Source organism: Primulina tabacum, chromosome 9 (assembly GCF_025594145.1).
Source record: "Primulina tabacum isolate GXHZ01 chromosome 9, ASM2559414v2, whole genome shotgun sequence".
NCBI classification, from domain to species: Eukaryota; Viridiplantae; Streptophyta; class Magnoliopsida; order Lamiales; family Gesneriaceae; genus Primulina; species Primulina tabacum.
The window spans coordinates 34,327,013-34,353,279 of NC_134558.1; the positions used below are offsets into that span (position 1 = coordinate 34,327,013).

At 36.8% G+C, this 26,267-nt stretch overlaps 3 protein-coding genes, 2 long non-coding RNA genes and 2 pseudogenes across 6 annotated transcripts; 4 read left to right on the forward strand and 3 right to left on the reverse strand.

Moving 5' to 3' along the window:
* Positions 1-993: 993 nt before the first annotated feature.
* Positions 994-1,795, reverse strand: LOC142555421 (14 kDa proline-rich protein DC2.15-like). The gene has a single exon (XM_075666281.1). It carries the CDS (start codon positions 1,739-1,741, stop codon positions 1,319-1,321), a length of 423 nt encoding a protein of 140 aa, XP_075522396.1. The 5' UTR covers positions 1,742-1,795; the 3' UTR covers positions 994-1,318.
* Positions 1,796-4,719: 2,924 nt separating this feature from the next.
* Positions 4,720-5,455, forward strand: LOC142555425 (uncharacterized; annotated as a pseudogene).
* LOC142555424 (uncharacterized) lies at positions 5,375-9,117 on the forward strand (annotated as a pseudogene).
* On the reverse strand, positions 6,022-16,193 carry LOC142555427 (uncharacterized). The gene is made up of 2 exons (XR_012822401.1): positions 16,083-16,193; positions 6,022-6,737 (listed from the first exon to the last, which is right to left on the reverse strand). It is a non-coding gene; the product is annotated as an uncharacterized LOC142555427 (long non-coding RNA).
* Positions 9,703-11,034, forward strand: LOC142555426 (uncharacterized). The gene is made up of 3 exons (XR_012822400.1): positions 9,703-10,402; positions 10,511-10,675; positions 10,745-11,034. It is a non-coding gene; the product is annotated as an uncharacterized LOC142555426 (long non-coding RNA).
* LOC142555422 (uncharacterized) lies at positions 11,508-19,390 on the forward strand. 2 transcript variants are annotated; one of them, XM_075666282.1, is made up of 10 exons: positions 11,508-13,035; positions 13,976-14,449; positions 14,568-14,869; positions 15,120-15,845; positions 15,915-16,193; positions 16,339-16,500; positions 16,620-17,552; positions 17,625-17,840; positions 18,170-18,430; positions 18,769-19,390. In XM_075666282.1, exons 1-10 carry the CDS (start codon positions 11,529-11,531, stop codon positions 19,087-19,089), a joined length of 5,181 nt encoding a protein of 1,726 aa, XP_075522397.1. In that variant the 5' UTR covers positions 11,508-11,528; the 3' UTR covers positions 19,090-19,390. The 2 variants fall into 2 exon arrangements, with proteins under 2 accessions (XP_075522397.1, XP_075522398.1); XM_075666283.1 differs by lacking the exons at positions 17,625-17,840; positions 18,170-18,430; positions 18,769-19,390 and having other exon boundaries at positions 16,625-16,893.
* A 3,043-nt stretch (positions 19,391-22,433) lies between these two features.
* On the reverse strand, positions 22,434-25,966 carry LOC142556608 (putative glycosyltransferase At5g25310). Its single transcript, XM_075668082.1, has 4 exons — positions 25,577-25,966; positions 25,204-25,358; positions 23,335-23,686; positions 22,434-23,174 (listed from the first exon to the last, which is right to left on the reverse strand). Exons 1-4 carry the CDS (start codon positions 25,850-25,852, stop codon positions 22,509-22,511), a joined length of 1,449 nt encoding a protein of 482 aa, XP_075524197.1. The 5' UTR covers positions 25,853-25,966; the 3' UTR covers positions 22,434-22,508.
* Between the last annotated feature and the right edge of the window lie 301 nt (positions 25,967-26,267).

The following is a 26,267-nucleotide window of genomic DNA, read 5'->3' on the forward strand; positions in this document are numbered from 1 at the left end:
TCGTAATGCTTAGATTAGAGTCGCTAATCCAAAATCGCGACTCTAATTTCATTTAACATTTTTCATCAGATTTATAGATAGTTTCTTTTAATAATCAACCTATTCAAATAATATTGTCAATGGACATTCATAGATCTCATCTTAACGCTCAAAATCCCCATTAAACTGAGTAAAATTTCGGTAACAAATCGATTTAGTTCAAAAAACCGGTTCGGGTATTTCAAAGGTGTAGTGTTTATGTTATAAACAACACTCGGTTATTTTTAATTAAGTTATTGTTAAAGTACTTCCAATATATGGTACATTGATATTTACACCAATTATATCGAGATATTGAGATTTTATATTCGATATATCATGAAATTCCGACAAATGAATTTTTATACCGATTTTTTTGTGATATAAAATTTGATGTAAAAGTATTGATATACATCAGTATTTTAATTATTTGATTTGGTCTTGGTTTTTTTTTTTTTTAAATAGAATTCAATTATTTTGTGTAGGGTTATTACATTTGACTGATGTTGAGTTATATAAATGACCAATTTTTTTGCACTAGATTTTCATCAAATAGTTACCTTCAAAGGTCCCTATAAGGATATAATACAGATTTCATATTCTTTTACTTATAAAAATAGACATGGATATCAAAGTCCATTTGCATAGCTCTACATCACCTAACACCATTGGATGGATAACAATTACTCATAATCAGTGGCGGGGCTACGAGTATCGGGTAATCCAATTTTTTATTAAAATATATGTTAATTTTGGATTAGATTGATATATGTTCGAGTGACTAACTTAGAAAATTAAAAAAATCTTAGTCTAGATAGCCCAAATATCATAGCTCCACCCTTGCCCAACTTTGAAATCCCACACAACTAATTACAACTAGCTTGATACTGATATTTGATTACTCATTCAATATGATACAGATTTTAAATTAAAGTAGCACATTATTATATTCAAACCATCTGCAGAATCAATACATGACCACAAAATACAATTATGTCGTATGATAAATGGATAGGATAGTTCATACACTCGAACATTTGACAATAACACTCGCAGGACATGCAAACAGTCTTGCCTACTTATTGCCGCACACCAGCGGACTAGCTTGTGAAGAAACCATGAAAAACTAAAGACCGGATGGAGAAGATTAATAAACGTGCAAAAGACGTTGAGAAATTATAGATAAAACAATGGAAGAATTGATATATAATATGTTGTGTTGATGAAGAAGACTAGGCCGGGACTAATATTTAGCCATATTGATAAGGCAATGTAGGAATGCGTTTGTTTTGGTGCTCTTCTATCCACACTTGAATCCAGTAGGAACCTTTTTGCCGCAACTAGTGACGATGGCGCTCAACGAAACCGGGATGTTCAAGTTAATCCCGAGCACATTTGCCTTTATGGCTGTGCAAAGGCATGCCGCCACCTCCAAGTCGGTCAAGCCTTCTAGCAAAGCACAGCATTTGCTTTCAGGGGGGATACCGATTATTATATTCACCACACCGAGCAGGTTCCCACACACGCCGAGTTTCAGCGTGTCTCGGGGGCAGAAGGGGTTGGCAGGGGGGCCCTTCGGCAATGGGATTGGCTTGGGTTTCGGTTTCGGTTTTGGAATAATTGGCTTGGTCTTAGGCGGGCATTCGGCAGAGATGGTGGTGAAGAAGGCGAACAGGAGAAGGGAGAGGATTGAAACAGTGGCTGAAATTTTGGAGGTGGCCATGGCTGCTTCAGAAGCGGAAAAGTGTTGGAGAAGTTGGTATAGGAAGTAGAGAAGGGATAGTCTTGCTATAAAGGAAAATGTGAGGCTGATATTTGAAGAATGATCTAGTGGAAGGGAGTGAAAAAGGACAGAAGTGTAGTGGTTGGGATATTTTGTAATTAAGCTAGCTCGTGGCCGTGGGACATCTTGATTCTTGGGTAATGCTCGGAAATATCTTGCCTGCTACGCTTGTAGGCCAGTAATTCTGTAACTCGTGCGAGGTTAAATATCGGAATGCTTGCATGGGATCGATGCATGCCCTGAATTTAGAATGCAAAGTAAGGAATCATGAATGGTCAGTTTGTTGAGTTGTACGTAGTGTGATATCTCAAAAGAGGAAGATAAGAGAGCACATGCAATTTGCCTCATGCTTTCTTGTCTTTGTGCTTTGTCTGGTCCATTATTTCAACCTTGACGGCTGGCAACTCAAATAAAGCAGTAGAGCATCATAAATTTTGAGATAGACATCACGCACTTGTTTTATTGGTCCAGTTAAGATTTTACATCGAAGATTTATCAACAACGACGAGACAAAGTTCATGGAGCTACAGGTGGCATTTTGATATATAGACCATTTATTGTAGTTTCAAAACTCAGATGCTGCAATAAATTGGCACAGCACTTGGCCTATACTGCAGATAATCTAGTTTACTTAGTTAATCACTTAATCGAAATCGACCATCGCCATGGTCAGAAGTACGAGGATTGCTAGATCTAGAAAGATATCAAATGAAAACATGGTAACATCCCGGAACACCAGGAATGAATCTCAAACTTTTGTCAAGAAAGAAACAGATAACAACAGCTCAACAAGAGCATCACAGCTAAGCCAGGCATGTTTTCGGCTTGATCACTCGCTCGCCTGATTCATTTAACCTCGTATTCGGTTAATCTTGCCAGCTTGGGCTCATCATCGGTGTGATCATACTCCATATGCTGTGTAATGATCCTTGAAGATTCATCATTCGTAGCATATTGGCAAAAGCTCAAGCAACAATCTTGTGTTTACCGAGCAGAGCCATCGACCATGGCATTTGAACTGTTTATACTTTAAAAAATTTGAATCATATTAATTCATAAAATTTCGTCGGTTACTTAGCTTGTATTTTTTTGGTAATTTTGTGGTAAATGATTTCAACGAGATGGTTGCATTTTGTAACCTACATTTCTTTGAAGTGTTAGCAGGACAAAAATCGTTTATCACCATTGTGCGATAGGTCTTGATCTATCGCGATCTATAAAAAATAATATATATATATATATATATATATTATTTTTGACTTCAAAAAAATCATTTTTACGAGTTATGCTATAAAAAAAATATTGTCTAATATATGCTAATGATTATTTTTTATTTTTAAAATATGATTTTTTACTGTGCAAGTATGATTTTTTATTATTATTTATGTCATGAAGTAATATTATGTAACATATTACTATATCTTAGTCTACTATATCTTAATAATACTCGAAAATGCAAAAAAAAATAAAATAAATAAATATCGAATACAAAGTCCATATTCATTTTTAAAGCATTTGCAAACGCTACATTAACGTGAAAACATTATTCTAATTTTTTAAAAATATTTCTATTTAACAAATAAATTTAAATGTTTATGTTCGTATTTGATCCTAAAGTTGAATATATTAGCTATTTGTTTCGAGAATAGGTCTCTTTTGAGACGGTCTCACGATTTTTTATCTGTGAGACGGATCAACCCTACGGATATTCACAATAAAAAGTAATATTTTTAGCATAAAAAGTAATATTTTTTCATGGATGACCCAAATAAGAGATTCGTCTCATAAAATACGACCCGTGAGACTTTCTTACACAAATTTTTGCCAAATTTCAAATTTACGATTTTTATTTGATAGTGTGATGATTGATACCCTTCGATGTTATGGTGAATACATAGCATTCTTCCAATAATTTCTGTTATTTTCAACCCAATCCGCCGAATCGACGGGACGCGTTATTGATCTTACGCTAAATGCCGATTGAAGGCATGGTATTCTAAATATAGACTGGCTTTATGTTTAATTTTATAAAAACGTAGCATTCTAAATCACAATTGACTTTGCACATAAGACTTTTGGTTTTTTTGAGTTTTCACATGGTATTAGATAAATAAACGTAGATGCCAATTCTCAAAAAATCCAAACATTTTCTTACCGAGAGCATTGCAAAAAACAATAATAAAATTATTTGGCCCTAAATAAAATCAAGTGCAATTTTTTTTATTTCCTAAAAAGTACACGTTTATTTTCGAAATGAAAAAAATTAGAATTTAATGCAACCCTCAATTAATTGCTTCCTTCAAACTATTTATTACTTAAAACTTTATAAAACACTGATTTTGATATTTTTTTTGAAGAATTATTTTGATATATTTAATTAAAATAAATAAATAATAAAAAGGCACTTATTCGTAAATTGTTTCTTATTTATTTATTTAGTTTTTGTTTCTTATTATTATTATTATTTTATTATTATTAATAGATTTTTTTGTTTCTTATTTTTATCATAGCCAAATATGAGCCAATAGTGTACCACCTCCAAACTCATTGGATCAATCCATCGAACAACAACGAAACACCATCACCACCGCGAAAATGACGTAGCTGTCTCGCCGTCTGAAGCTTCCGCCTCCGTCACCGCGCCTCCTATTGCACCGTCATCTTCCATTCATCCGTCGGAGAAGCCATCCGTGCACGTGACAGCTGGCACATGTTTTCTTCGAAGAAGAAACCTCACGGGTGGTGCGATTTCGCTTCGCTCAATCCTCTCTTAGATCCCAAGATTGGATTCTTGCATTCGACCAACGATTCCACATACTCATCATCGCAGATATATGGATACTTCACGAGTCTTTTTCATTCTCGCGAGATAATTATGATTTGCAGGCAACTAATTTCTCCAATACGGGCGGGGTGGGATGATCGGGCCGGTGGTCGGGGACGTTTTGAGCGGAAAGTGTACCTGGAAAGTGCATAATTTTAGTCTGTTCAAGGATATGATCAAGACACAGAAAATAATGAGCCCTGTTTTTCCCGCTGGGCGACTCAGTGTTTATCAGAGTGTGGTAAATGGGGTCGAGTATTTGTCTATGTGTTTGGAAAGCAAAGATACGGAGAAGAACTTATTTGTTTCCGGTTAGGAGTTGCTAGTGTTTGTTTAGGATGTCGGTGTTGAATCACAAAGTGGGTGGTGGAACCAACCATGTTCATCGAGATAGTTATGGTCGATTTGCAGCCGATAATAAGAGTGGGGATAACACGAGTTTGGGTTGGATTGATTATATGAAGATTACAGATTTCTAGGGGATTGAGTCAGGGTTCTTAGTGGAAGACACAGAAGTCTTTAGTACCTCATTCCACGTTATAAAGGAGTTGAGTAGTTTCTCTAACAGTGGCACTTTGATTGGTGGGAGAAATGGTGCTAATACGAGGAAATCAGATGGGTTTGCAGGAAAATTTACATGGAGGATTGAGAATTTTACTTTAAAAAAGAGGAAGATTATTGGTCTTTGTGTTAAAAGTAGGAGGTTTCAGGTTGGGAATCGGGATTGTCAGCTGATTGTATACCCCAGAGGTATGCCACGTAGCTATATTGGAGTAGAATGTCAGTTGTGTATATTGATGCTTGTTTTTTCAGTACGCTTTGAAGGTTAGGGTAACATGACACGTGCTCGAGGTTCCTGCCTTGGCGATTGTTTTTCTTTTACAGGTGCAGTAATATGTATTTGATTAAGTCAGCTCTACCTGTAGTTTCTACAGATGGATCAAAATGTTACCTTATCAATCAATTGTACATTTGTATTTATTTATTTAAAAAAATATATAAATAAATACATAGAAGAGGCATTAGGTGATGGTAGTCTCTGTTTGGTGTTGCCATTGTTATTCTAACATGCTGGCATGCTATTTCTTGAGCTGATAATATGTGGTAAACTTGGGGCTGGTTGGATAAAACAGTGATCTCTTTATGGAATTTTAGAAGCTGAAATAGAGCAAGCAATGCCCAGAAGCTAAAATTTACGAGCTTTAATCTAATTCGGAATGAAGACACGCTTATCGTTTATAAATTTATCTTGAGTTGCACTATTAAGCTGAAAAGATTGTATTCTTAGGCTGAAACACCACTATTTTGCACTATAAGTGAATATTTTTTAAAAGTGAATGGATTGCTTGTGTGAGTAATTTGTGGTGCTTTATAGTCATGGTAATATGTTTTGCAATTTCCAGCTAGCACCTATTTCTAAGATTGCATTGAGTATGAATAAAGTGTGGATGCTGGGACATAATGATTCTGGAGGCTTCTGGTCTTAAGTATCTGAAATAATGTTTTAAGCTTATTCCGTATAGCTTACATCTCACCTCAGGTTTGTAATCCGATAAATAGTCAATTGTATATAAGTTATCTGGACAGTCTCAGCCTCCATGCCACCTTTCAGTTTTTCTTGAGGTTACAGATTCACGGAATGCTACCAGTGATTGGAGCTGTTTTGTAAGCCATCGTTTGTCTGTCGTGAACCGAAGAATAGAAGAGAAGTCTGTTACAAAGGAATCTCAGAATCGCTATCCAAAGGCTGCTAAGGACTGGGGCTGGCACGAGTTCGTGGCACAAGTTAGTCTCTTTGATCAAGATTCTGGATTTCTTGTCCAGGATACCGTTATCTTTTCAGCCGAGGTTCTTATATTGAAAGAAACATTATGATGCAGGAATTTACTGATCAGGAAAAGGACTCAGGGCTTGCCCCTTCTCAGTTAGAGAATGTTGGGAAAAGAGGGTCATTCTCATGGAAGGTGGAGAACTTCTTGTCCAAGGAAATAATGGAAACAAGAATTTTTTTAGCAAATTCTTTAAAGCTGGTGGATGTGAGCTTCGCATTGGTTGGTGGCTGTTTGATTGCTTGGTTTTACCATCCAATTTATTTTGGATTCTACTGACATTCTCTTTGATGATTGATTGTATATGTTTTTTGCTTCCTGTTTTGTTATGCAGGAGTTTATGAGTCCTTCGACACCATTTGTATATATTTGGAGAGTGACCAATCAGTAGGTTGTGACCCTGACAAAAACTTTGGGTCAAATACAGGATGGCTATTGTGAACCAGAAAAATGCATCCAAAACAGTTTGGAAGGATCATCCATATGTACGAAGACCTGGAACAATTCTGTTCTTCAATTTATGAAGGTATCTGACGTGTTAGAAGCTGATGCTGGTTTTCTGCCGCGTGACACTGTTGTGTTTGTTTGTGAGATATTGGACTGCTGCCCTTGGTTCGAATTTTCAGACCTGGAGGTCAGTACTATTTCACTTTTAATTTCATATCTGCTAATCATGGCTATTACCCCCAAAACTTATTCCGTGTCATCTAGAAAAATGCATGCCATTGAGTAATGACAATTATGCCAGCGGGCTCTCTCTTTCTCAAGTATTATTGCGGTATGTCCAATACTTGGTGCCACTAAAACGTGGTAGATTGTCTTTCCAGGTTTTAGCTTCTGATGACAATCAAGACGCCCTGACAACTGACCCGGACGAACTGGTTGATTCTGATGATGGCGAATGTTTGAGTGGAGATGAAGAAGAGATTTTTAGAATTTTTCTTACACTACAGGGTTTCACCTTACTTATGGAGTTAATCCTTCCCAACCTCATGTCACTTTGAGAGAGAAATTTCCCATGGATGCTGGAGCAAGCAATAGCTGGTTTCCTGACCGGACTTCGGGTGTATGAGTGTATCTTGATGATCCGGTTAAAGTGAAGAGATTGCTTCTTCCTTCGAAGATATCTGCTGGTGATGATGGAAAACACATGAATAAGAATGATACTTCTTCCCCTAGTTTGATGAATTTGTAGATGGGAGTCAAAGTTTTGCAGCAAGCAATTATTGATTTACTTTTAGATATAATGGTAGAGTGTTGCACCTTCAGAGGGAAGTTGTAGTGGCGATTCTTCAGAAGTTAGTTTGAAATTTTCCCCTGTTGGTAGTGGAGCAATCAGTCCACTGGAATCTGAAGGAGAGAGTGGAATAACAGAATCCTCTCAAATTTTGATCAACAAGAGATCAGACTTGGGGACTTGTGAAACTATCAATGCGTCTGTTGTACAAAGCTCTGGGATTAATCTGATTAATAAATGCGCAATAGCTGTCCCTGAACAGTCAATATGCCCACCAGAGACATCCCCAGCTAGTTCATCTGAAGTTCCCCTTCTTCAGCCCAGGTATGGTTGCTTAAAGTCTCTGAACTAACGAACATCTTTCTAATTTGTTTTGTGACGGATACAAGGACCTTTGTTGCAGACTAAGTGGCGGCAACAGTCAGAGGAGCTTCTGGGGTTGATTGTAAATTCCTTGAGAGCACTTGATGGAGCTGTCCTACAAGGTTGCCCAGAACCAAGAAGAAGGCCACAGTCTGTTCGAAAGATCACATTTGTATTGGATAAAGCTCCTAAGCATCTCAGCCAGATCTGGTTGCCTTAGTTCCAAAATTAGGTGAGCATTCAGAACATCCACTTGCTGCTTCTGCACTTTTAGATCGTCTCCAGAAACCTGATGCAGAACCTTGATTACACTTGCCGGTAAGATAAAAGGGAGTACTATGTACCTTTATCGGCGTTGCTTTACATTGAAACTCTATAGGCTGAGTTCAGTATCTTTCATAATTTTTAAATCAAAATAACTGATGCATGAAAATCCTGTCTCAGAGGTTTTTGAGGCACTTAGTCAGATGGCGTGTAGCAGTGAAGTATAGGAACTTGCTCTTTTCAGTCACTGGATTTTTGGCTGATTGTAACAATGAACCTCTTGCAGTAACAGTGGACTTTATATTTATAGCTGCATTACATTGCCAACATCTGCCTGAAGCAGTAAGAAAAATTTGTCCTGTTAAATTTGTTTTGAATTCTGTGTCTCCAAATTATTATTTCTTAGTTTGTCTTTTAACTCGTCTGTCTCATCTATAGGTTAGGTCTGTACGAACAAGACTAAAGACTTTGGGCACTGAAGTCTTGACATGCGTCTTAGATTATTTAAGTAGAACCGTAAACAGCTGTGCAGATATTGCTGAATCAATCCTTCGCGATATTGATTGTGATGATGACTTTGATCATAATTATTTGCCTAGTGAACTTCTCATGTTTGGGAGAAGTGGACCTAATCCTGTAAAACGAACTTCTGGGGAAGAGCATGTTTTCCGTGGTAGCTGTCATTTTTCTGAGATTTACCTTCTGATTGAGATGTTATCCATTCCTTGCCTTGCAAATGAAGTTACCTGTACTTTTGAGAGAGCAGTAGCTCACGGGGCCTTTGTTTCTCAGTCTGTTAGCGCTGTTTTGGAAAGATGCCTTGTTCTACGATTGAATGCGACTTCACAGGACACTGCTGAAAATATTCTGCAGCCTGATGCAGTCACAGAGGGGGAAGCCAGTGAACAACTGAGTACTTCGCGAGATGATTTCACATTGCTTCTTGGTCTTCCAGAGACATTGGCGCTTTCTAAACACCCTCTGGTTAAGGAATTTGTTAAATTTCTGTATAATATGTTATTCAAATGGTATGCAGATGACTCTTACGGATTAAGAATGCTAAAGAGGCTTGTAGTGCTATGACTTCTGCAGATGATAGACGTGAAATGGAGTGAGGTTTGGATATTTTGGTGATCTTAGTTTGTCAGGATCAGGAAATAGTAAGACCTGTTCTGAGTATAATGCGGGAGGCTGTTGAACTTGCAAATGCTGATCGTGCTGCTCATTGGCATCAGTTATGCTTCAACGAAGAAGAAATTCTTCGTATTCGTGAAGAAGGTAATGCTGAAGTTGCTTGTATATCTGAAGAAAAATCTGTTATATCTCAAAGGCTTTGTGAATCTGAGGCTTCTAATAACCATCTTGAGGTAAATAATTTCATCAACTATTCACAGGCCTGCAATGTGAATTCCAACCCATCTCAATTTCTTACTTTTTCATTCAGTTCCTTTCTATTTCTAACATTACTTGCCGTTCATCAGTCATCACCGTTGATGTTACCTGGAGTATGCTGGCTTTAGAACATTTCCATTTTTCTTGTACGTAGTCATCATTTGCATAAACACGTTTAAGCATGTTGTGTGCTTCTCTCTCATTCTTATCATATGATACATAATCTCAAAGGCACCTTCCACCAGTTAACCAACTCTTAGTTTAATATCCTAATCTATAAAGATTGCAAAATTATATGCGCTTACCAACCTCTTCGTTGGTGTGCCTCCTTGCATCTGTCAACCCATTGTTTCAATCTCACGTATTTCTTCTGTGAAACTGCCATTTTCGGTATCTCTGTTAACTGCGAGATCTTGGTACATTGGTGCATTCGGCATTACTGACCTTTAACAGTTCTTTTACTAGCCACCTCATATCCACTAAGACGGTCAGACTGGGCAAAACTCATACAGTTACTAAGAATCATAATAATCTTGATCTTTAGGCAGGTATCTGTACTCTTGCGGGTCTCCCTACCAGCAGCGGAGAAGGATCGGCCTAATGGGTCTACTAACGCCACCGACCAAGCATGCGAGATAAGGTCTTGCTATATCAACTTGATAAATTATGTAAAAGGCTCTAATGCAATGCTGGTAATTAATGTTGATTTGATTCATTCGTCTGTCATTTCCTTATTCGTCAATTGAGGGGAAAAAACAATGAAGTCAGAGGTGAATATGATTTTTTGTAAATATTTCCAGGATTTGAGAGTGAATTATGAATTTCCAAAAAAAAAAAAAAAAAAAAACTCCATGGATCGACTCCTTGTGAGGAATTTGCGTTGCATATTTCGGTGAGGCCAGTGGACCCTGACAACAGTCCAAAGAAACCAATTGTCCCCGAGAAGAACATGGCCTAGAAGCTTGGTGAGCGAACATAAATGATTACTATAAATTTCATGTAAAAATCTATGGATTAAATTATGATTGTGGCAGGTAAAGAGGCAGCTAAACTAGGCTCATCTAGTCATGGACCCATGGCAAGAAAAAGTTGCAATAGCCAAACTCCTTTGGTTGTATTCCGAAAGGGGTGTTTTAATGGTCAATGGAGAAGCATTTCACATATTTAAATACAATTTAAACTCTGAAGTTAGATATCCATGTAAAAATTCCCCTATAGGATGTTATTTTATGCTGCATTTCTTTCTTTGCATGATCCATAATGTACAAGTGGTTAGTGGTTACATACTTCCCCTTGTCATTATATATAAATTTGTTATTTGTCACCGTCCACCACATTTATTACATTGCCTAAATTTATTGATTACTAAAAAGTTGTTTTCTTTGTGAGAGGTTTTTTTTCTTCAAGAAGGCACATATGAATTTAGAAGAAAAACATGAAAAATAAAATAAAATTTTGAAATACATCACCGTGTGTGGACAATATGCACGCTGTGATCCCATCGAAGTGAACTTACATGCAAGGGATTTTCGTGGATGATTGTTTTTCATAAATTGGATAAACTCATCTGAAATTGTCTTATGATTTAATTTTGTGATACATATATCTAATTCGATTGATCAATGAAAAAATATATTTTTTATATAATATGTAAATATGACTTTTAGGCACGTGCTTGTGGATCTAAGCAAAAGAAAAGTATATTAAATCTTTGGTAATATGGGAAAGACGATAATAATAAAATAAAACCGAGAAAAAGGAAAAGAAAAGAATAAAATAAAACCGAGGGAAAAAAAAAAAGAAAACAAAAGAAAAATAATGGTGTGCAGCAGAAGTACTATGCACCCGCCCTTGAGTGTACATGCTGATAATAGGCTTTTGTTCTCGCACGCGTACATACGGTTTACACTCTCCCACTCTCTCATTGGATCAATCCATCGAACAGCTATGAAACACAATCACCACCCACAGAACGACGAGGCCGTCTCCTCATCTGAAGCTGGCGCCTCCGTCGCTGCACCACCGAATACGCCGTCGTCCTCCCATCGCGCATCGGAGAAGCCATCCATGGCTGTGGAGGATCCTTCTAGAGATTGCTCATCCGTTACCTTAGCCACGACCGCCGCCGCGGAATCGGTGATCGTGGAGCGGCGGGGGGACTACTCCACCCTCTGCAAGTGGACAATCGCCAATTTCCCCAAACTCAAATCCCGTGCACTCTGGAGTAAGTATTTTGAAGTCGGGGGTTTTGATTGCCGTCTGCTAATTTACCCGAAGGGCGACGCGCAGGCGCTGCCTGGATACATATCCATCTATTTGCAAATAATGGACCCCCGGAATACTGCTTCTTCTAAGTGGGATTGTTTTGCGAGCTATCGTCTCTCCATTGACAATTTATCAGACTCGTCAAAATCCGTGCACCGTGACAGCTGGCACAGGTTTTCTTCGAAGAAGAAATCTCACGGGTGGTGCGATTTTGCTTCGCTCAATCCTCTCTTAGATCCTAAGGTTGGATTCTTGCATTCGGCCAACGATTGCATACTTATCACCGCGGATATATTGATACTTCACGAGTCCTTTTCATTCTCGCGAGATAATTATGATCTGCAGGCAACTAATTTGTCCAGCACCGGCGGAGGAGGGATGATTGGGCCGGTGGTTGGGGACGTTTTGAGCGGAAAGTTTACCTGGAAAGTGCATAATTTTAGTCTTTTCAAGGATATGATCAAGACGCAGAAAATAATGAGCCCTGTTTTTCCAGCCGGGGAGTGTAATTTGCGAATCAGTGTTTATCAGAGTGTGGTAAATGGGTTGGAATATTTGTCTATGTGTTTGGAAAGCAAGGACACTGAGAAGAACTTACTGATTTCAGATAGGAGTTGCTGGTGTTTATTTAGGATGTCAGTGTTGAATCAGAAGGTGGGTGGTGGAACCAACCATATCCATCGGGATAGTTATGGTCGGTTTGCAGCGGATAATAAGAGTGGGGATAACACGAGTTTGGGATGGAATGATTATATGAAAATGGAAGATTTCATGTGGCCCGAGTCAGGGTTCTTGGTTGAAGACACGGCAGTCTTTAGTACCTCATTCCACGTTATTAAGGAGCTGAGCAGTTTTTCTAAGAGTGGCACATTGATTGGTGCAAGGAATGGTGCTAGTATGAGGAAATCAGATGGGTACGTAGGAAAATTTACATGGAGGATTGAAAATTTTACCAGATTGAAGGACCTTTTAAAAAAGAGGAAAATTACTGGTCTTTGTATTAAAAGTAGGAGGTTTCAGATCGGGAATCGGGATTGTCGGCTTATCGTATATCCCAGAGGTATGCCATGTTATTGAGAGATGAGAGAACATTGAGAAGTGAGAAAAGAAATTTTCATTCCTCGTTGTTGTATTACAATGTAGAGTCCGCTTCCACTTGTATGTTGCAAGAAAAGTATGTTGCAAGAATCACTTACAAGGCCAACAAAACTAACTGTACAGCTCATTATGAAGTAGAACTTACTAACTACCAAACTAATCTGTAAATTAATTCTAAAACAAGTAACTATGTTGGAGTAGAATAGCTGTCATATAGAAATTATTGTTTTTTCTCAGTTTGTATGGAAGGCTTGGATATTATTGAATGGTGTATGAAACTCCTGACTTGCAAATTGCTTTTCTTTTGACAAATGTGTCAATACGCAATGATAGTCTCTGTTTCTGTAGCCATTTGTCATTGTATTCTGCTGGCATAACATTATTTGAGCCGAAAATTTATTGTAAATGAGGTTTACTACTTTTGGAACTTTAGAACCTGAATATACTTTTTCATCAGAGCTTGAAACAGAGCGATCAATGCAGAGATGCTGAAGCTTATTATATTTTACCTTGTGTTAGTATGGAATTCTGCTTTTGATATTTATTGGTTATAAATTTACTTCAAGTTGAACTTTCAAATTGAAATCACTATTATCTGTCATTATTTAACTGAATCTTCCCTGTGATGTGTTTTCACCAAACATTTTTGAAATGTAAACTGATCTTTTACTAGGAGTTAAGGATTTGTGTTACCCTCTAGACATCGTGTGTTTGGATTTAACCAGTTAGCATCTATTTGGAGGTTATATAGGAAATAAAGCGGGAATCCGGACATTAGCTTTCTGAAGGCTAGCTATCTTGACCATCCAATTATGGAAAAGATGTTTTTAGCTCATTCGATATTTTTTGCATCTTGCATGTGGTTTAAACTGATAAATCCTTGATTGTGCTTCTGTTATCAGGGCAGTCTCAGCCTCCATGCCACCTTTCAGTTTTTCTTGAAGTTACTGATTCCCGAAATACTGCTAGTGATTGGAGTTGTTTTGTGAGCCATCGTTTGTCTGTTGTAAATCAAAGAATAGAAGAGAAGTCTGTTGCAAAGGAATCTCAGAATCGCTACTCGAAGGCTGCTAAGGACTGGGGCTGGCGCGAGTTCGTGACACTCACTAGTCTCTTCGATCAAGATTCTGGATTTCTACTCCAGGATACGGTTATCTTTTCAGCCGAGGTTCTTATACTGAAAGAAACATCTATGATACAGGAATTCACAAATCAGGAAAATGACTCAGGACATGCCCCTTCTCAGTTAGAGAATGTTAGGAAAAGAGGCTCATTCACATGGAAGGTGGAGAACTTCTTGTCCTTCAAGGAAATAATGGAAACAAGAAAAATCTTTAGCAAATTCTTTCAGGCTGGTGGATGTGAGCTTCGTATTGGTGGGTGTCTCAGTCTAAGCTTGCTTTTTTTGCCAACCAATTTATTGTGGACGCTTTTGGCATTCTGGTCGATGACTGATTTTGTATTTGTTCTTTGCTGTCCTGCTTTGTTATGCAGGAGTTTATGAGTCTTTTGACACCATTTGTATATATTTGGAGAGTGACCAATCAGTGGGCTGTGACCCTGACAAAAACTTTTGGGTCAAATACAGGATGGCAATTGTGAACCAGAAAAATCCATCCAAAACAGTTTGGAAGGAGTCATCCATATGTACGAAGACCTGGAACAATTCTGTTCTTCAATTTATGAAGGTATCTGACATGTTAGAAGCTGATGCTGGTTTTCTGCTGCGTGACACTGTTGTGTTTGTTTGTGAGATATTGGACTGCTGCCCTTGGTTCGAATTTTCAGACCTGGAGGTCAGTATTAGTTCACTTTTAATTTCAATATCTGCTAATTCCCGCATATTACCCCCAAAACATATTCCATGTCATTTTGAAATGGTCTTGATAGACCTGAGCATTAACAGAGATGAATATAAGCTTCGTTAGAGGAATTTAATGCATGCCATTGAGAAGTGACAGTTATGCCACTTGGCACCCTCTTTCTCAGTCTTTATGTTGTGTTCAATGCTTGGTGCCACTGTAACCTGGTAGGTTGCCTTGTCAGGTTTTAGCTTCTGAAGACGATCAAGACGCCCTGACAACTGACCCTGATGAGCTGGTTGATTCTGATGACAGTGAATGTCTGAGCGGAGACGAGGAAGAGATATTTAAAAATCTTCTGTCCACGGCAGGGTTTCACCTTTCTTATGGAGATAATCCTTCTCAACCTCAGGTCACTTTGAGAGAGAAACTTCTCATGGATGCTGGAGCAATAGCTGGTTTCTTGACTGGACTTCGGGTGTATCTAGATGACCCGGCTAAAGTAAAGAAATTGCTTCTCCCTACGAAGATGTCGGGTGGTAATGACGTGAAACAAATGAATAAGAATGACAATTCTTCCCCTAGTTTGTTGAATTTGTTGATGGGAGTCAAAGTTCTGCAGCAGGCAATTATTGATTTACTGTTAGATATAATGGTAGAGTGTTGCCATCCTTCAGAGGGAAGTTCTTCTGTCGATTCCTCTGATGCTAGTTCAAAAACTTCTCCCATGGGCTGTGGTGCAATTGGTTCACTGGAATCTGATGGAGATAACGAAGTGTCAGAATCCCCTAAAACTGTGGTGGAGAAGAGATTCGAATCAGGTACTGCTGAAATCATAAATGTATCTGCCATACAGAGCTCTGGAATTGATCTGATAAAGGCGCGTGAAAGAATCATCCCTGGACAGTCTACGTGCCCACCTGAGACGTCTGCTGATAGTTTATCTGATTTTCCCCTTCGTCAGCCCAAGGTATGGTTGCTTCATCTTCTAAACTATTGAAAATTTATCTTATTACTGATTGAAGAATCGTCGATGCAGACCAAGTGGCCACAGCAGTCAGAAGAGCTTCTGGGGTTGATTGTGAGTTCTTTGAGAGCACTTGATGGAGCTGTCCCACAAGGTTGTCCAGAACCAAGGAGGCGGCCGCAGTCTGCTGAAAAGATTACACTTGTTTTGGATAAAGCTCCCAAGCATTTACAGCTAGACATAGTCGCTTTAGTTCCAAAATTAGTTGAGCCTTCAGAACATCCACTTGCTGCCTCTGCACTTTTAGATCGGCTTCAGAAACCTGATGCAGAACCTGCATTACGACTGCCGGTAAGATAAAGGGTTATTGGCACCTGTATCTGTGCTGCTTTAATTGCATACAAACATGTATTTAGGTGATTCCATAGATTAAGTTCTATGTCAGTTCTATTGCTTTGACTAGGCATGGCTGATCTATGAAAATCCTTTTTCTCAGGTTTTTGGTGCCCTTAGCCAATTGGAGTGTAGCAGTGAAGTGTGGGAACAAGTTCTTTTTCGGTCACTGGATATTTTGGTTGATTGTAATGATGAACCACTTGCAGTGACAATGGACTTCATATTTAAAACTGCACTGCACTGCCAACATCTGCCTGAAGCAGTAAGCATTCGATCGGAAATTTTTTATCATGTTTAATTTGTTTGCTATGATATCTTTTTCTTACCATGTCATTATTTCTTTATATCATGCCTGTGACTCTTGTCGGTCTCCCTCTCTAGGTCAGGTCCATACGAGCCAGACTAAAGACTTTGGGTACTGAAGTCTCTGCATGCGTCCTGGATTATTTAAGTCGAACTGTAAATAGTTGTGCGGATATTGCTGAATCTATACTACGAGACATTGATTGTGATGATGACTTTGCTGATAATTACTTACCAAGTGAACGACTCATGTTTGGGGAAAGTGAACCTGCTCCTGGGAGGTTAATTTCTGGGGAAGAGTGTGTTTTCCATGGTAGCTGTCATTTTTCCGATATTTACATTCTAATTGAGATGTTATCTATTCCTTGCCTTGCAATTGAATCTGCCCGTACTTTTGAGAGAGCTGTAGCTCGTGGGGCCTTTGTTTCTCAATCTGTAGCTGCTGTTTTGGAAAGATGCCTTGCCCTGCGACTGAATATGACTTCACAAAGCATTGCTGAAAGTATTCAGCACCCTGATGTAGTAATGGATGGGGAAACCATTGAACGACTGAGAGCCCCACGAGATGATTTCACATTGGTTCTTGGTCTTGCAGAGACATTGGCACTTTCTAATCACCCTATGGTGAAAGAATTTGTAAAAATTCTTTATATTATGTTATTCAAATGGTATGCAGATGAAACTCACAGATTAAGAATGCTAAAGAGGCTTGTTGATAGTGCTACAAATTCTGTAGTTGGTAGCCGCGAGATAGAGTTAGTTTTGGAGATTTTGGTGATCTTAGTTTGCGAGGATCAGGAAATAGTCAGACCTGCTTTGAGTATGATGCGGGAGGCTACTGAACTTGCAAATGCTGACCGAGCTGCTCTTTGGCATCAGTTATGTGCCAGTGAAGAAGCAATTCTTCGTATTCGTGAAGAAAGTAATGCTGAAATCGATTGTATATCTAAAGAAAAATCTGTTATATCTCAAAAGCTCAGCGAGTCAGAGGCCTCTAATAGCCGTCTTAAGGTAATTACTTTCATATAGTTATACTTTTTCATGACGATCATTTCCGTTGCTGATGCTTGAGTGGAATGGCAGTCTGAAATGAGGGTTGAGATGGACCGCTTTGCCAGGGAAAGAAAAGAATTGACAGAGCAGATGCATGAAGTTCAGAATCAACTTGAGTGGGTTCGCTCAGAAAGGGATGATGAAGTAACGAAGCTTGTGACCGAGAGGAAAATTCTTCAGGACCGACTCTATGATGCAGAAACGCAACTCTCTCTATTGAAATCCCGAAAACGTGATGAGTTAAAGGTCTGAAATTCTGATATTTTATCAACCTGTTGGGCTCATGTCCCATCTCATCTATCTTGGAATCGAGATTATAATGTGTTTTACAATTGAATCTCTAATTTACAATTTCTTATGAAGTATAAATAATTTCTTGTAGTGGTCTTTGGTATATTTGTTTTTAAGATTCGGTTTTCCCCAAAAAATATGGAAGCTGATTGTTGCAAATATTAGAATCTAAATATTTTGGCATTCCTGCTGAAATATCAATCTGTTCAGATTTTACATCATTTTCCTGGTTTTCAAACATGACAGCTAGAGAACCTGACAGCTATTTGTTAATAATGTTGCAGAGGTTAATGAAGGAAAAAAATGCTCTGGCTGAGAGGTTAAAGGATGCTGAAGCTGCACGAAAAAGATTTGACGAAGAGTTGAAAAGATTTGCCACCGAAAACGTCACTCGAGAAGAGATTCGACAATCACTTGAGGATGAAGTTCGTCGGCTGACGCAAACAGTCGGGAAAACAGAAGGGGAGAAGCGTGAAAAAGAGGAACAGGTTGCTCGATGTGAAACATATATTGATGGGATGGAATCCAAATTGCGAGCTTGCGAGGTCTTTGCTTTGACAGTTTTATTATTTGGCAATTGCTCGATTAACATCTAGAATATGATTATCATCTCGATTTTTTGGAGTGTATTGTTTTTCTGAGTATTAGATTCATCATTTTATCTGTCTCACTATGTTAGAAGGTGACCAGTGACCTAGGGATTGAAAATCTTGTATATAGTCTTACCCACAAGTGCTGTTTTTGCATGAGTTCCGAAGGGTTTGTGCAAGTCTGTCGTTTCTGCATGGTTTCCACTAGTTACGTATGTTTGTTTTTAGAATTTTAACTGCAAATAATACGATTATTTGCTACTCGCACTGACATCTTGCTCTTTTCCTAGCAGCAATACATCCATCATCTGGAGACTCAACTTCAGGAAGATATGTCCCGGCATGCTCCTCTGTATGGGGCTGGATTAGAAGCTTTATCAATGAAGGAGCTTGATACCGTATCACGCATTCACGAAGAAGGGCTAAGGCAAATCCGTGCCATCCAACAGTGCAAAGGAAGTCCAGCTGACAGTTTACTTGTAGGTAGTCCGCACACGCTTTCTCATCCTCATCAAGTAGCTGTTGGATTGCCGCCTCCATTCATCCCAAATGGTGTTGGGATCCATAACAATGGGCACGTGAATGGCATGATTCGACCCTGGTTCAATCACTAGAATAGAGATATAACGCCCTTGACATAGGTTGAGAGATGTCTGGACAGTTTATATGACAAGATATATTTTATGAGGACCTTTAAAACCCACAGGAAGAGTTCTTCTCCTCTTTTTTGAGTTTTCTTGTCATATAAATTGGTATGGCCGTTGAAATGGCTTGAGAGAAGTTCGTGCAGATATTAATAAAAGGTTGCAGGTAAGTTTATGCCATATGTGATTCCAATTTTATCTCTGAAAGTTACAAATGCCATATTTAGGTTTGCACCCATCTTTTAATAGTAATGGAAAATTTTTGTTTTCTCGTCCTGCGCGGCATTTTATAATTCATAAATAACGGTTTCCTGGAAATTTGGTCAAGTACATGAATACCCCTGATATTCCCGATCGATAGTACCCTCAGAGGGGTAATACCGTAATACATTTAATGAAAATGTTGATGGCAGTTTTACATCATACAAATCTGCACCATTGATTCTACTATCATTATCATTCCTGTGAATTTATAGAGATATGAGACATAATTCATGTGGATATAGTAAGTCTCGTTTGGACTGTTTTAATGATAATCTTTGCATTTTTCCTTTCACTCGTGGTGTGGGAAAGAAGTGGGTTCTAGAAGCGCACTAGTTAATTTGAATTGAGGAATCAAACCGAATCCCTAGTGGTAATACCATAATATATTTAATGAAAATGTTGCCGTTTTACATAATATAAATCTTTTCTTTATATATCTTTGTTATTATATATTAAATCACAATCCCGGTCAGTCCATCATATTTCTTTGGAATATTTGTGATCCTCCTAATCCACGTCATCAATCAAATATTTCTCTACTCAAATATCTCATATTTCACAATTCACTTTAATTAATTTTTTATTTTCATTTAAATAAAATCATTTCACTACTTTAATAACTTTTATCTATTATTTAGTATTATATTTTTATTGAAATATAAAATTAGAAAGTTTTTAACGATTATTTTTTAATAACTAATTTGTAAAAAAATAAAAATTAATAAAATTAAAAAATTTATAACGACCCAACGTGCAAAATCCAATGTTCTTAATTGATCAGAGAAAAAAACTTTGTGCTAATTCTATTCAATTGTCTATTTATATTTCACATAATAATTAAATAAATATTTAAAAAAGTGAAAAATAAAAATAAAAAGAAGCTCAATCCAAGCTGAAGAGCTTGGGTCGAGCTCTTCACCACCCAAGCTCTTCATTGGGTCGAGCACCTAAGCTCTTCGCTTTTAGTGAAGAGCTCGACCCTTGAGCTTTGGGTCGAGTTTGACCTAAAAAAAAAAGTTCGATCCGAAAAAAGAGTTTGACCCACTTCGTCTCAAAAAAAGGCTTCGACCCAAAAAACAAATGCGTCTCAATCACGTTGTTTGAAGAAATTTAAAAAAAAATTGCAATACTCGGTTACAAATTCGCAACCGGATATTGTTGTGGCACACAAATCAATGGTGTGTAGTGGTGAATATCTAGAAGGAGATGATATTTAGATGACATGGCTTGGATTATATCCACCATTGTGGTTGCCCTTAAACACTCAAATTATATCAAAGTAAATTATTATTATATCACTCTCGAAAATAAATTTTCACAATTATAATATCACTTGTATTTTATAATATAAATCAAATTAATTATAAAAAACTATTAAAATCGAAAAAAATTAAAAAATTAAAAATTGACCGAAAAATCAGTACTATGTTAAGCATTAGGAAATGAAAGTGACACTGTTGTTGGATGGTATAACATCATAATTAAAAAAAATTATTAAAATCTGAAAAAAAAAATTTAATAAAGAATTGACCGAAAAATTAGTACTATGTTAAGCATCTGGAAATGAAAGTTACCCTTTTGTTGGATGGTGTAACCTCATATAATAAAAAATTATCACGCTGTCCCTACTCTAGAATTAGTTCGACAGCTGGAATGGAAAAGAAGAGAGTGAAAAAAAAAAGAATAGAAGATAGATAATGTATTTTTTATGGGGAAGTTGGTGAAAAATTTCCAATCAAAACATTTCTTTGGGTTCACTCTCTATCCACAAAATTGTGGTACTATATCATACAAAATGTGGTACACTTTATGTAGAAATGTGGTACACTTCATGTGAAAATGTGGTACTAAAAAAGTACTCAGAGACTGAACAAAAAAAAAATGACGGCTGGGGACTGAAGGCCAATTTCCCGGATTTTTTTTTATTTGGGAGTGGAAGAAAGAAGAAATGAAAATGAATTAATATATATTATACTATTATATAAATAATATGTTACTTAAAACAAATCATTTTTTGTTTTATCAAATTATTTTTACAATAATATTTTTTCTCAAAATTATCATTACAATTTATTTTCAATATTAAGCATCTAAAATTGCACTATGTTCCCTCTTAATTTGTATCAATTATTATTGAATTAAAAATAAAATTAAGCGTTTAATAAATTTTAAAAAAACTTACATCAACAATTTTTTTTCTCAAAACTGTCAATAAAAATCATTTTCAATTTAACCCTATCAAAGTATATATTATGTCCTCTCATAATTTCTATCAATTATTATTAAATTAAACATAAATTAAATATTTAATAAAACTAAAAAAATCTTATATAAATTATAAACAATAATTATAATTTTACACATACAACATGTTTTCATAATTTTTACTAGATGTTATAATATTGCCCCCTGTTTCCCCTATTTCTTCCCACTATTGGTAGGAAAATATATTGGGCGTGAGAGAGAAACTTTTCCCTTCTTTCACTTTCTTTTCTTTCCCTTAAAATACTCCCAAACATAACTTTTTTAAAATAAAAAAAATTTCCAAATCTTTTCTTTTCTCTCCATTTTAATATTCACAAATTAAGCCTAATTAAAACAATCACAATGATGCATTTATTTTAAAAATTAATTACAGGTACCAAAAAAGTAAAAGGATCATAAAATTGATAAATTTTTAACGCCATTTTAAATTTTAGATTCAAGTTCTAAGTCAAAGTAGCTATACAAATAAATGTTTCTGTATATATGGCAAAGAACACTAATATATATTACCATTCTTTTGTAACAAAAACATGATGTGGTGTATGTTTTGTTTTCTTTTATTCCAGTATATTCAAAAGCTCGTGATTCTTTTCAAAGAAGACTCTGAAGATCATTGTTTTTAATCTTCAAACCTAGACAAAAATTTGTGTGAGATGGTCTCACGGGTCGTATTTTGTGATACGGATCTCTTATTTGGGTCATCCATGAAAAAATATTAATTTTTATGCTAAGAGTATTACTTTTTTATTGTGAATATCGGTAGGGTTGACTCGTCTCGAACTCCAGATTGAATATCTTTTCCCCTTTACCCATTCATTCCGACTCTATAAAACATATCAATGTCACTTTCCAATATTTATTTATCCAAGCCTTATATTTAATCTCCTAAGCCATACAGAATGCAAAATCATATGAAACACATCAAACCTATCAACTGGCTGATTCAAAATAAAATGCCTCCTCACACCTCTCAACCCATTCTTCAACTCTACATATCTCTCTTCCGAAACTGCCATCAATATCTCCTTCAATCGCGGGATATCATGTAATTCAACATGAATTGAAAATGCCTCCCACCTCAGAACATCGCTAAAGGGCAAAACGTAATGATCTGATAGTATCACAGGGATGCATTCAGCGTAAATGGCCTCAACAATTCTAGGACTAGCCACTTCATACCCACTTGGACATAAGCAGAACTTTGATTGTAACATATAATCATAATAATCTTCTTTTTTAGGGAGGTATTCATACACTTGAATGTCATTGTCATGTCCCTTCCAATAGTGGAGAAGGATCGGCCTGACAGGTCCGTGAACGCCACCAGCGAAGAATGCGAGATAAGGTCTTGCAATGTTGGGCTTTGGCGGAAGACGCAGTTTAGGATTTATACTGCCGCCATAGAGATGGATTTCAGGAAGAGACACATCTTTTTGTGGATTGAATCCTTCTGAAGAATTTGCATTGCATAGGACACGAATTGACGTGTTGTAAAGAAATGGATTTCCGTGTGTGGCATGAGGCCCCTATTTTCAATCCAAAGAGACTAAATATCAGTCAGAAGAACATCGTCAACCAACTTATTGATTACAAATGATAACTTGACGCATGAAATTTGAATAACGATAAACTTGATGCGGAGCATAAAATTACTACAATTAAAGCAACTTAATTAATTATACTCACCCAGTCATGGCAAGAAAGCATGAAATGGTCAGCTCCTTGAGTTCTATTCCAGAAGGGGTGTTTAGTGGAGATGAGTTTCACATAATCCGACACGAATTCTTTGAGTGGAGAGATTTCATATGTATTAGGGTTGTACAGGTACTTGACCATCCATGCAACACTGAAGGGCATGAAGTAAACATGAGCAGCTTTTGCGTTTCTTGTCCTGAACATGTTATTTCCATGCTCCATCTCATGTATGAATCTTCCTTCACTGGTGTATATATCTTTGCAGGGTCCATCGTGTACAAGTGGTACGTCCCCTTCTTCGTACACAAAAACCTTAAATCTTCTTTCCATTTCCATGTAACTCCTGTAAAATTATTTGAAATTTAGTAGGTGCTAATAAATTGGGTTGGAAACGTCGTCGGGTTTCAGTTCGCTGGGAGCGTACGTGGGTGGAAGTGTCTTCTCATAACGCATGGATCCTAAATACCCTAATTATTCGAATATTATTTATTTAATGTAATCCGCACAAGAGAGAAGTAAGATGAGGGTTAATTAATTCTATGGTTTTCTGTGTACGCAATGCTAATTAAGGATCACATGATAGCCAAACGCATCATATTTTATTAATGTTGCATGAAATGATTATTGAGGAATAATTAATCTTATATTTCCATGTTTATAAACGAAGATATATATTGTGTCCCTCCATGATCTTTAACTTTAATAATTGAAATAAACAGATGGCTTTTAGGTCACTTGATACCTCCATTCATTGAGCATAATTACATAAATAACCACAATTCTATATGGACGCATGTTGGTAAATACATTTCATAATTAAATAAATAACCACACAATTCTATATGGACGCAGGTAGGTAATTAGTTAGTACAGTTCACATCACGAACTAATCCACGCGTTTTTCTGTGATTCGTATTTTCAAAATTTTATTATATCTTTTCCTACAAATTAAATACTGAAATATATTATGTAATTAAGGCAAATAAATACACACATATATATAAAGACATAATATGTATACGTGTGTGTGTAATAAAGGAAACTAGAGTCAATTATTTTTCCATTAGAAGCCTTTTGACTTTTGCTGCAACAACACAAAAAAAAAGAGAAGAAAAGAAGGAGAATTTTCAAAGAAACTGAAAATAATGAAAGTAAAAAATTGGTATTTATCCATGAGCCTTGCTTGACCCATCAGAGTAATAAGCAACACTAGGACGGCTTAAAAGTCATTTTCAAGATTATAGAATGGGGGAACAATGAGTGTGCGTCTAGACTAGACACACCATGAGTCAATTGAAAGACTCCCTTTTTCCCTCCACTTAATGATCATGATGCCCCAGGGGACACTAAAAAAATACTGCACGCACACTGAGTGCTCGAAATTGTGCGGGCTATCTTCAAATAAAAGTTTCCACAGATCTTAAAACTCTTTTACAGACTTCTTAAAACTCTTTTGGAGATCTTAAACCTCGTATATTAACAAAAGTTGTAAACGAGTGTTAATTAAGATCTTGAATCATTTCACAATAATTTTATCTAGCATTAACATTTCATATCTATATGTTAATAATAACCCCGTAGCATATTCAAACAAAATCTAATATTTGATGTATCAAACACATAATCAGTTTAAATGAACAGATTATTTACAAAATTAATCTTACCTGCATACTATTTTTCCAAACTCCATTCAAGTAAAAGAAGTACTCGAATGAATGGGTGAGCAATTATTTCAATAGTTTTATATTTATGTTCATATTATGATAATTCTGGACCTCTCCGCATGCTTTTCATCATGTCATCCATCAATTTACTTAAAGAATACGGATAATTCACAGCATGTTAATTAGATTAGCTTACCGATAAAATGCCTTGGGATTTCTGTAGATTTTGCTTAAAAGAATGTCGCTGTTGTTCTCGGTTATATTTACTGATGAGTTGGTCATGGAAGCTGCTTTTCTGATTGCTGCTCTTGCTCTAGCTAATCCTTGTTCCAATTCATTATTTTTTCTCCTCTGTATTAATCATCACCGCAACTTTAATTAAAAAAAACACATCATCATCGTTAATGAATCCAGCTCCAATTCGAAACACGGAGCGGATGTGATCTACAATCAAACAGTAACTGAAAAAACTTCAAACAATATGCAGTAACTTTAACATTTTGATCGCGTTGTAAGGAGTGAAAACAAGTAAAAAAACACGCATTCCAGTGCGTTTTCGAATCACTTACAACTGGTATTGGCTTGTTGGTGAAGGCGGATGAATTGAATTTGAAGGGAAATTCAGAGGAAATCACAGCTCTGAATTCATCACGGCCTGGAGCAGCGGCGATCAACTCTGCGATCTGTGCTTTGGATTCACCTCCCGAACCTGAATCAAACCGGAGGAATCCGTCGATTTTATAAGAATAAAATCCGAGAACAAGAACAACCGCGATCGATATGGAGAAAACAGCTGACAGGACAATCGATACTCTGATGCCATCAGTACTCTTCGTATTCACCATCTCTCGATCTCTGCTTTGTGTATGTATGTATAGGTTATACAGTTTTCACACAGCGCTTGTTGTGTTTGTGTGTGAATGTTGTTGAACAGACGGTTATGGAGAAAAGGGGAGGAAAAGAATTAAGCGAGTGTTAGTTTTATTTATGGCGGAAAGAAGGTGATATGAACTCGAACACTGTAACTGAATTTACTAAACTGCCCATGGTCATGCGATGTGATATATGTGTGACATAGGCGAGCCAATTGTAAGAGACGCCTCTAATATTTTTATTTTTATTGTTAATTATATAAAATAATTATGTGAAATTGATGTTAGTGTGTTCAAATTTTGAATACACATAATACGATTCGTGAAATCGTCTCACATAAGTTTTTGTCTTTTTAAAAACACAAAAAAACAATAGTGTGTGTGCTCG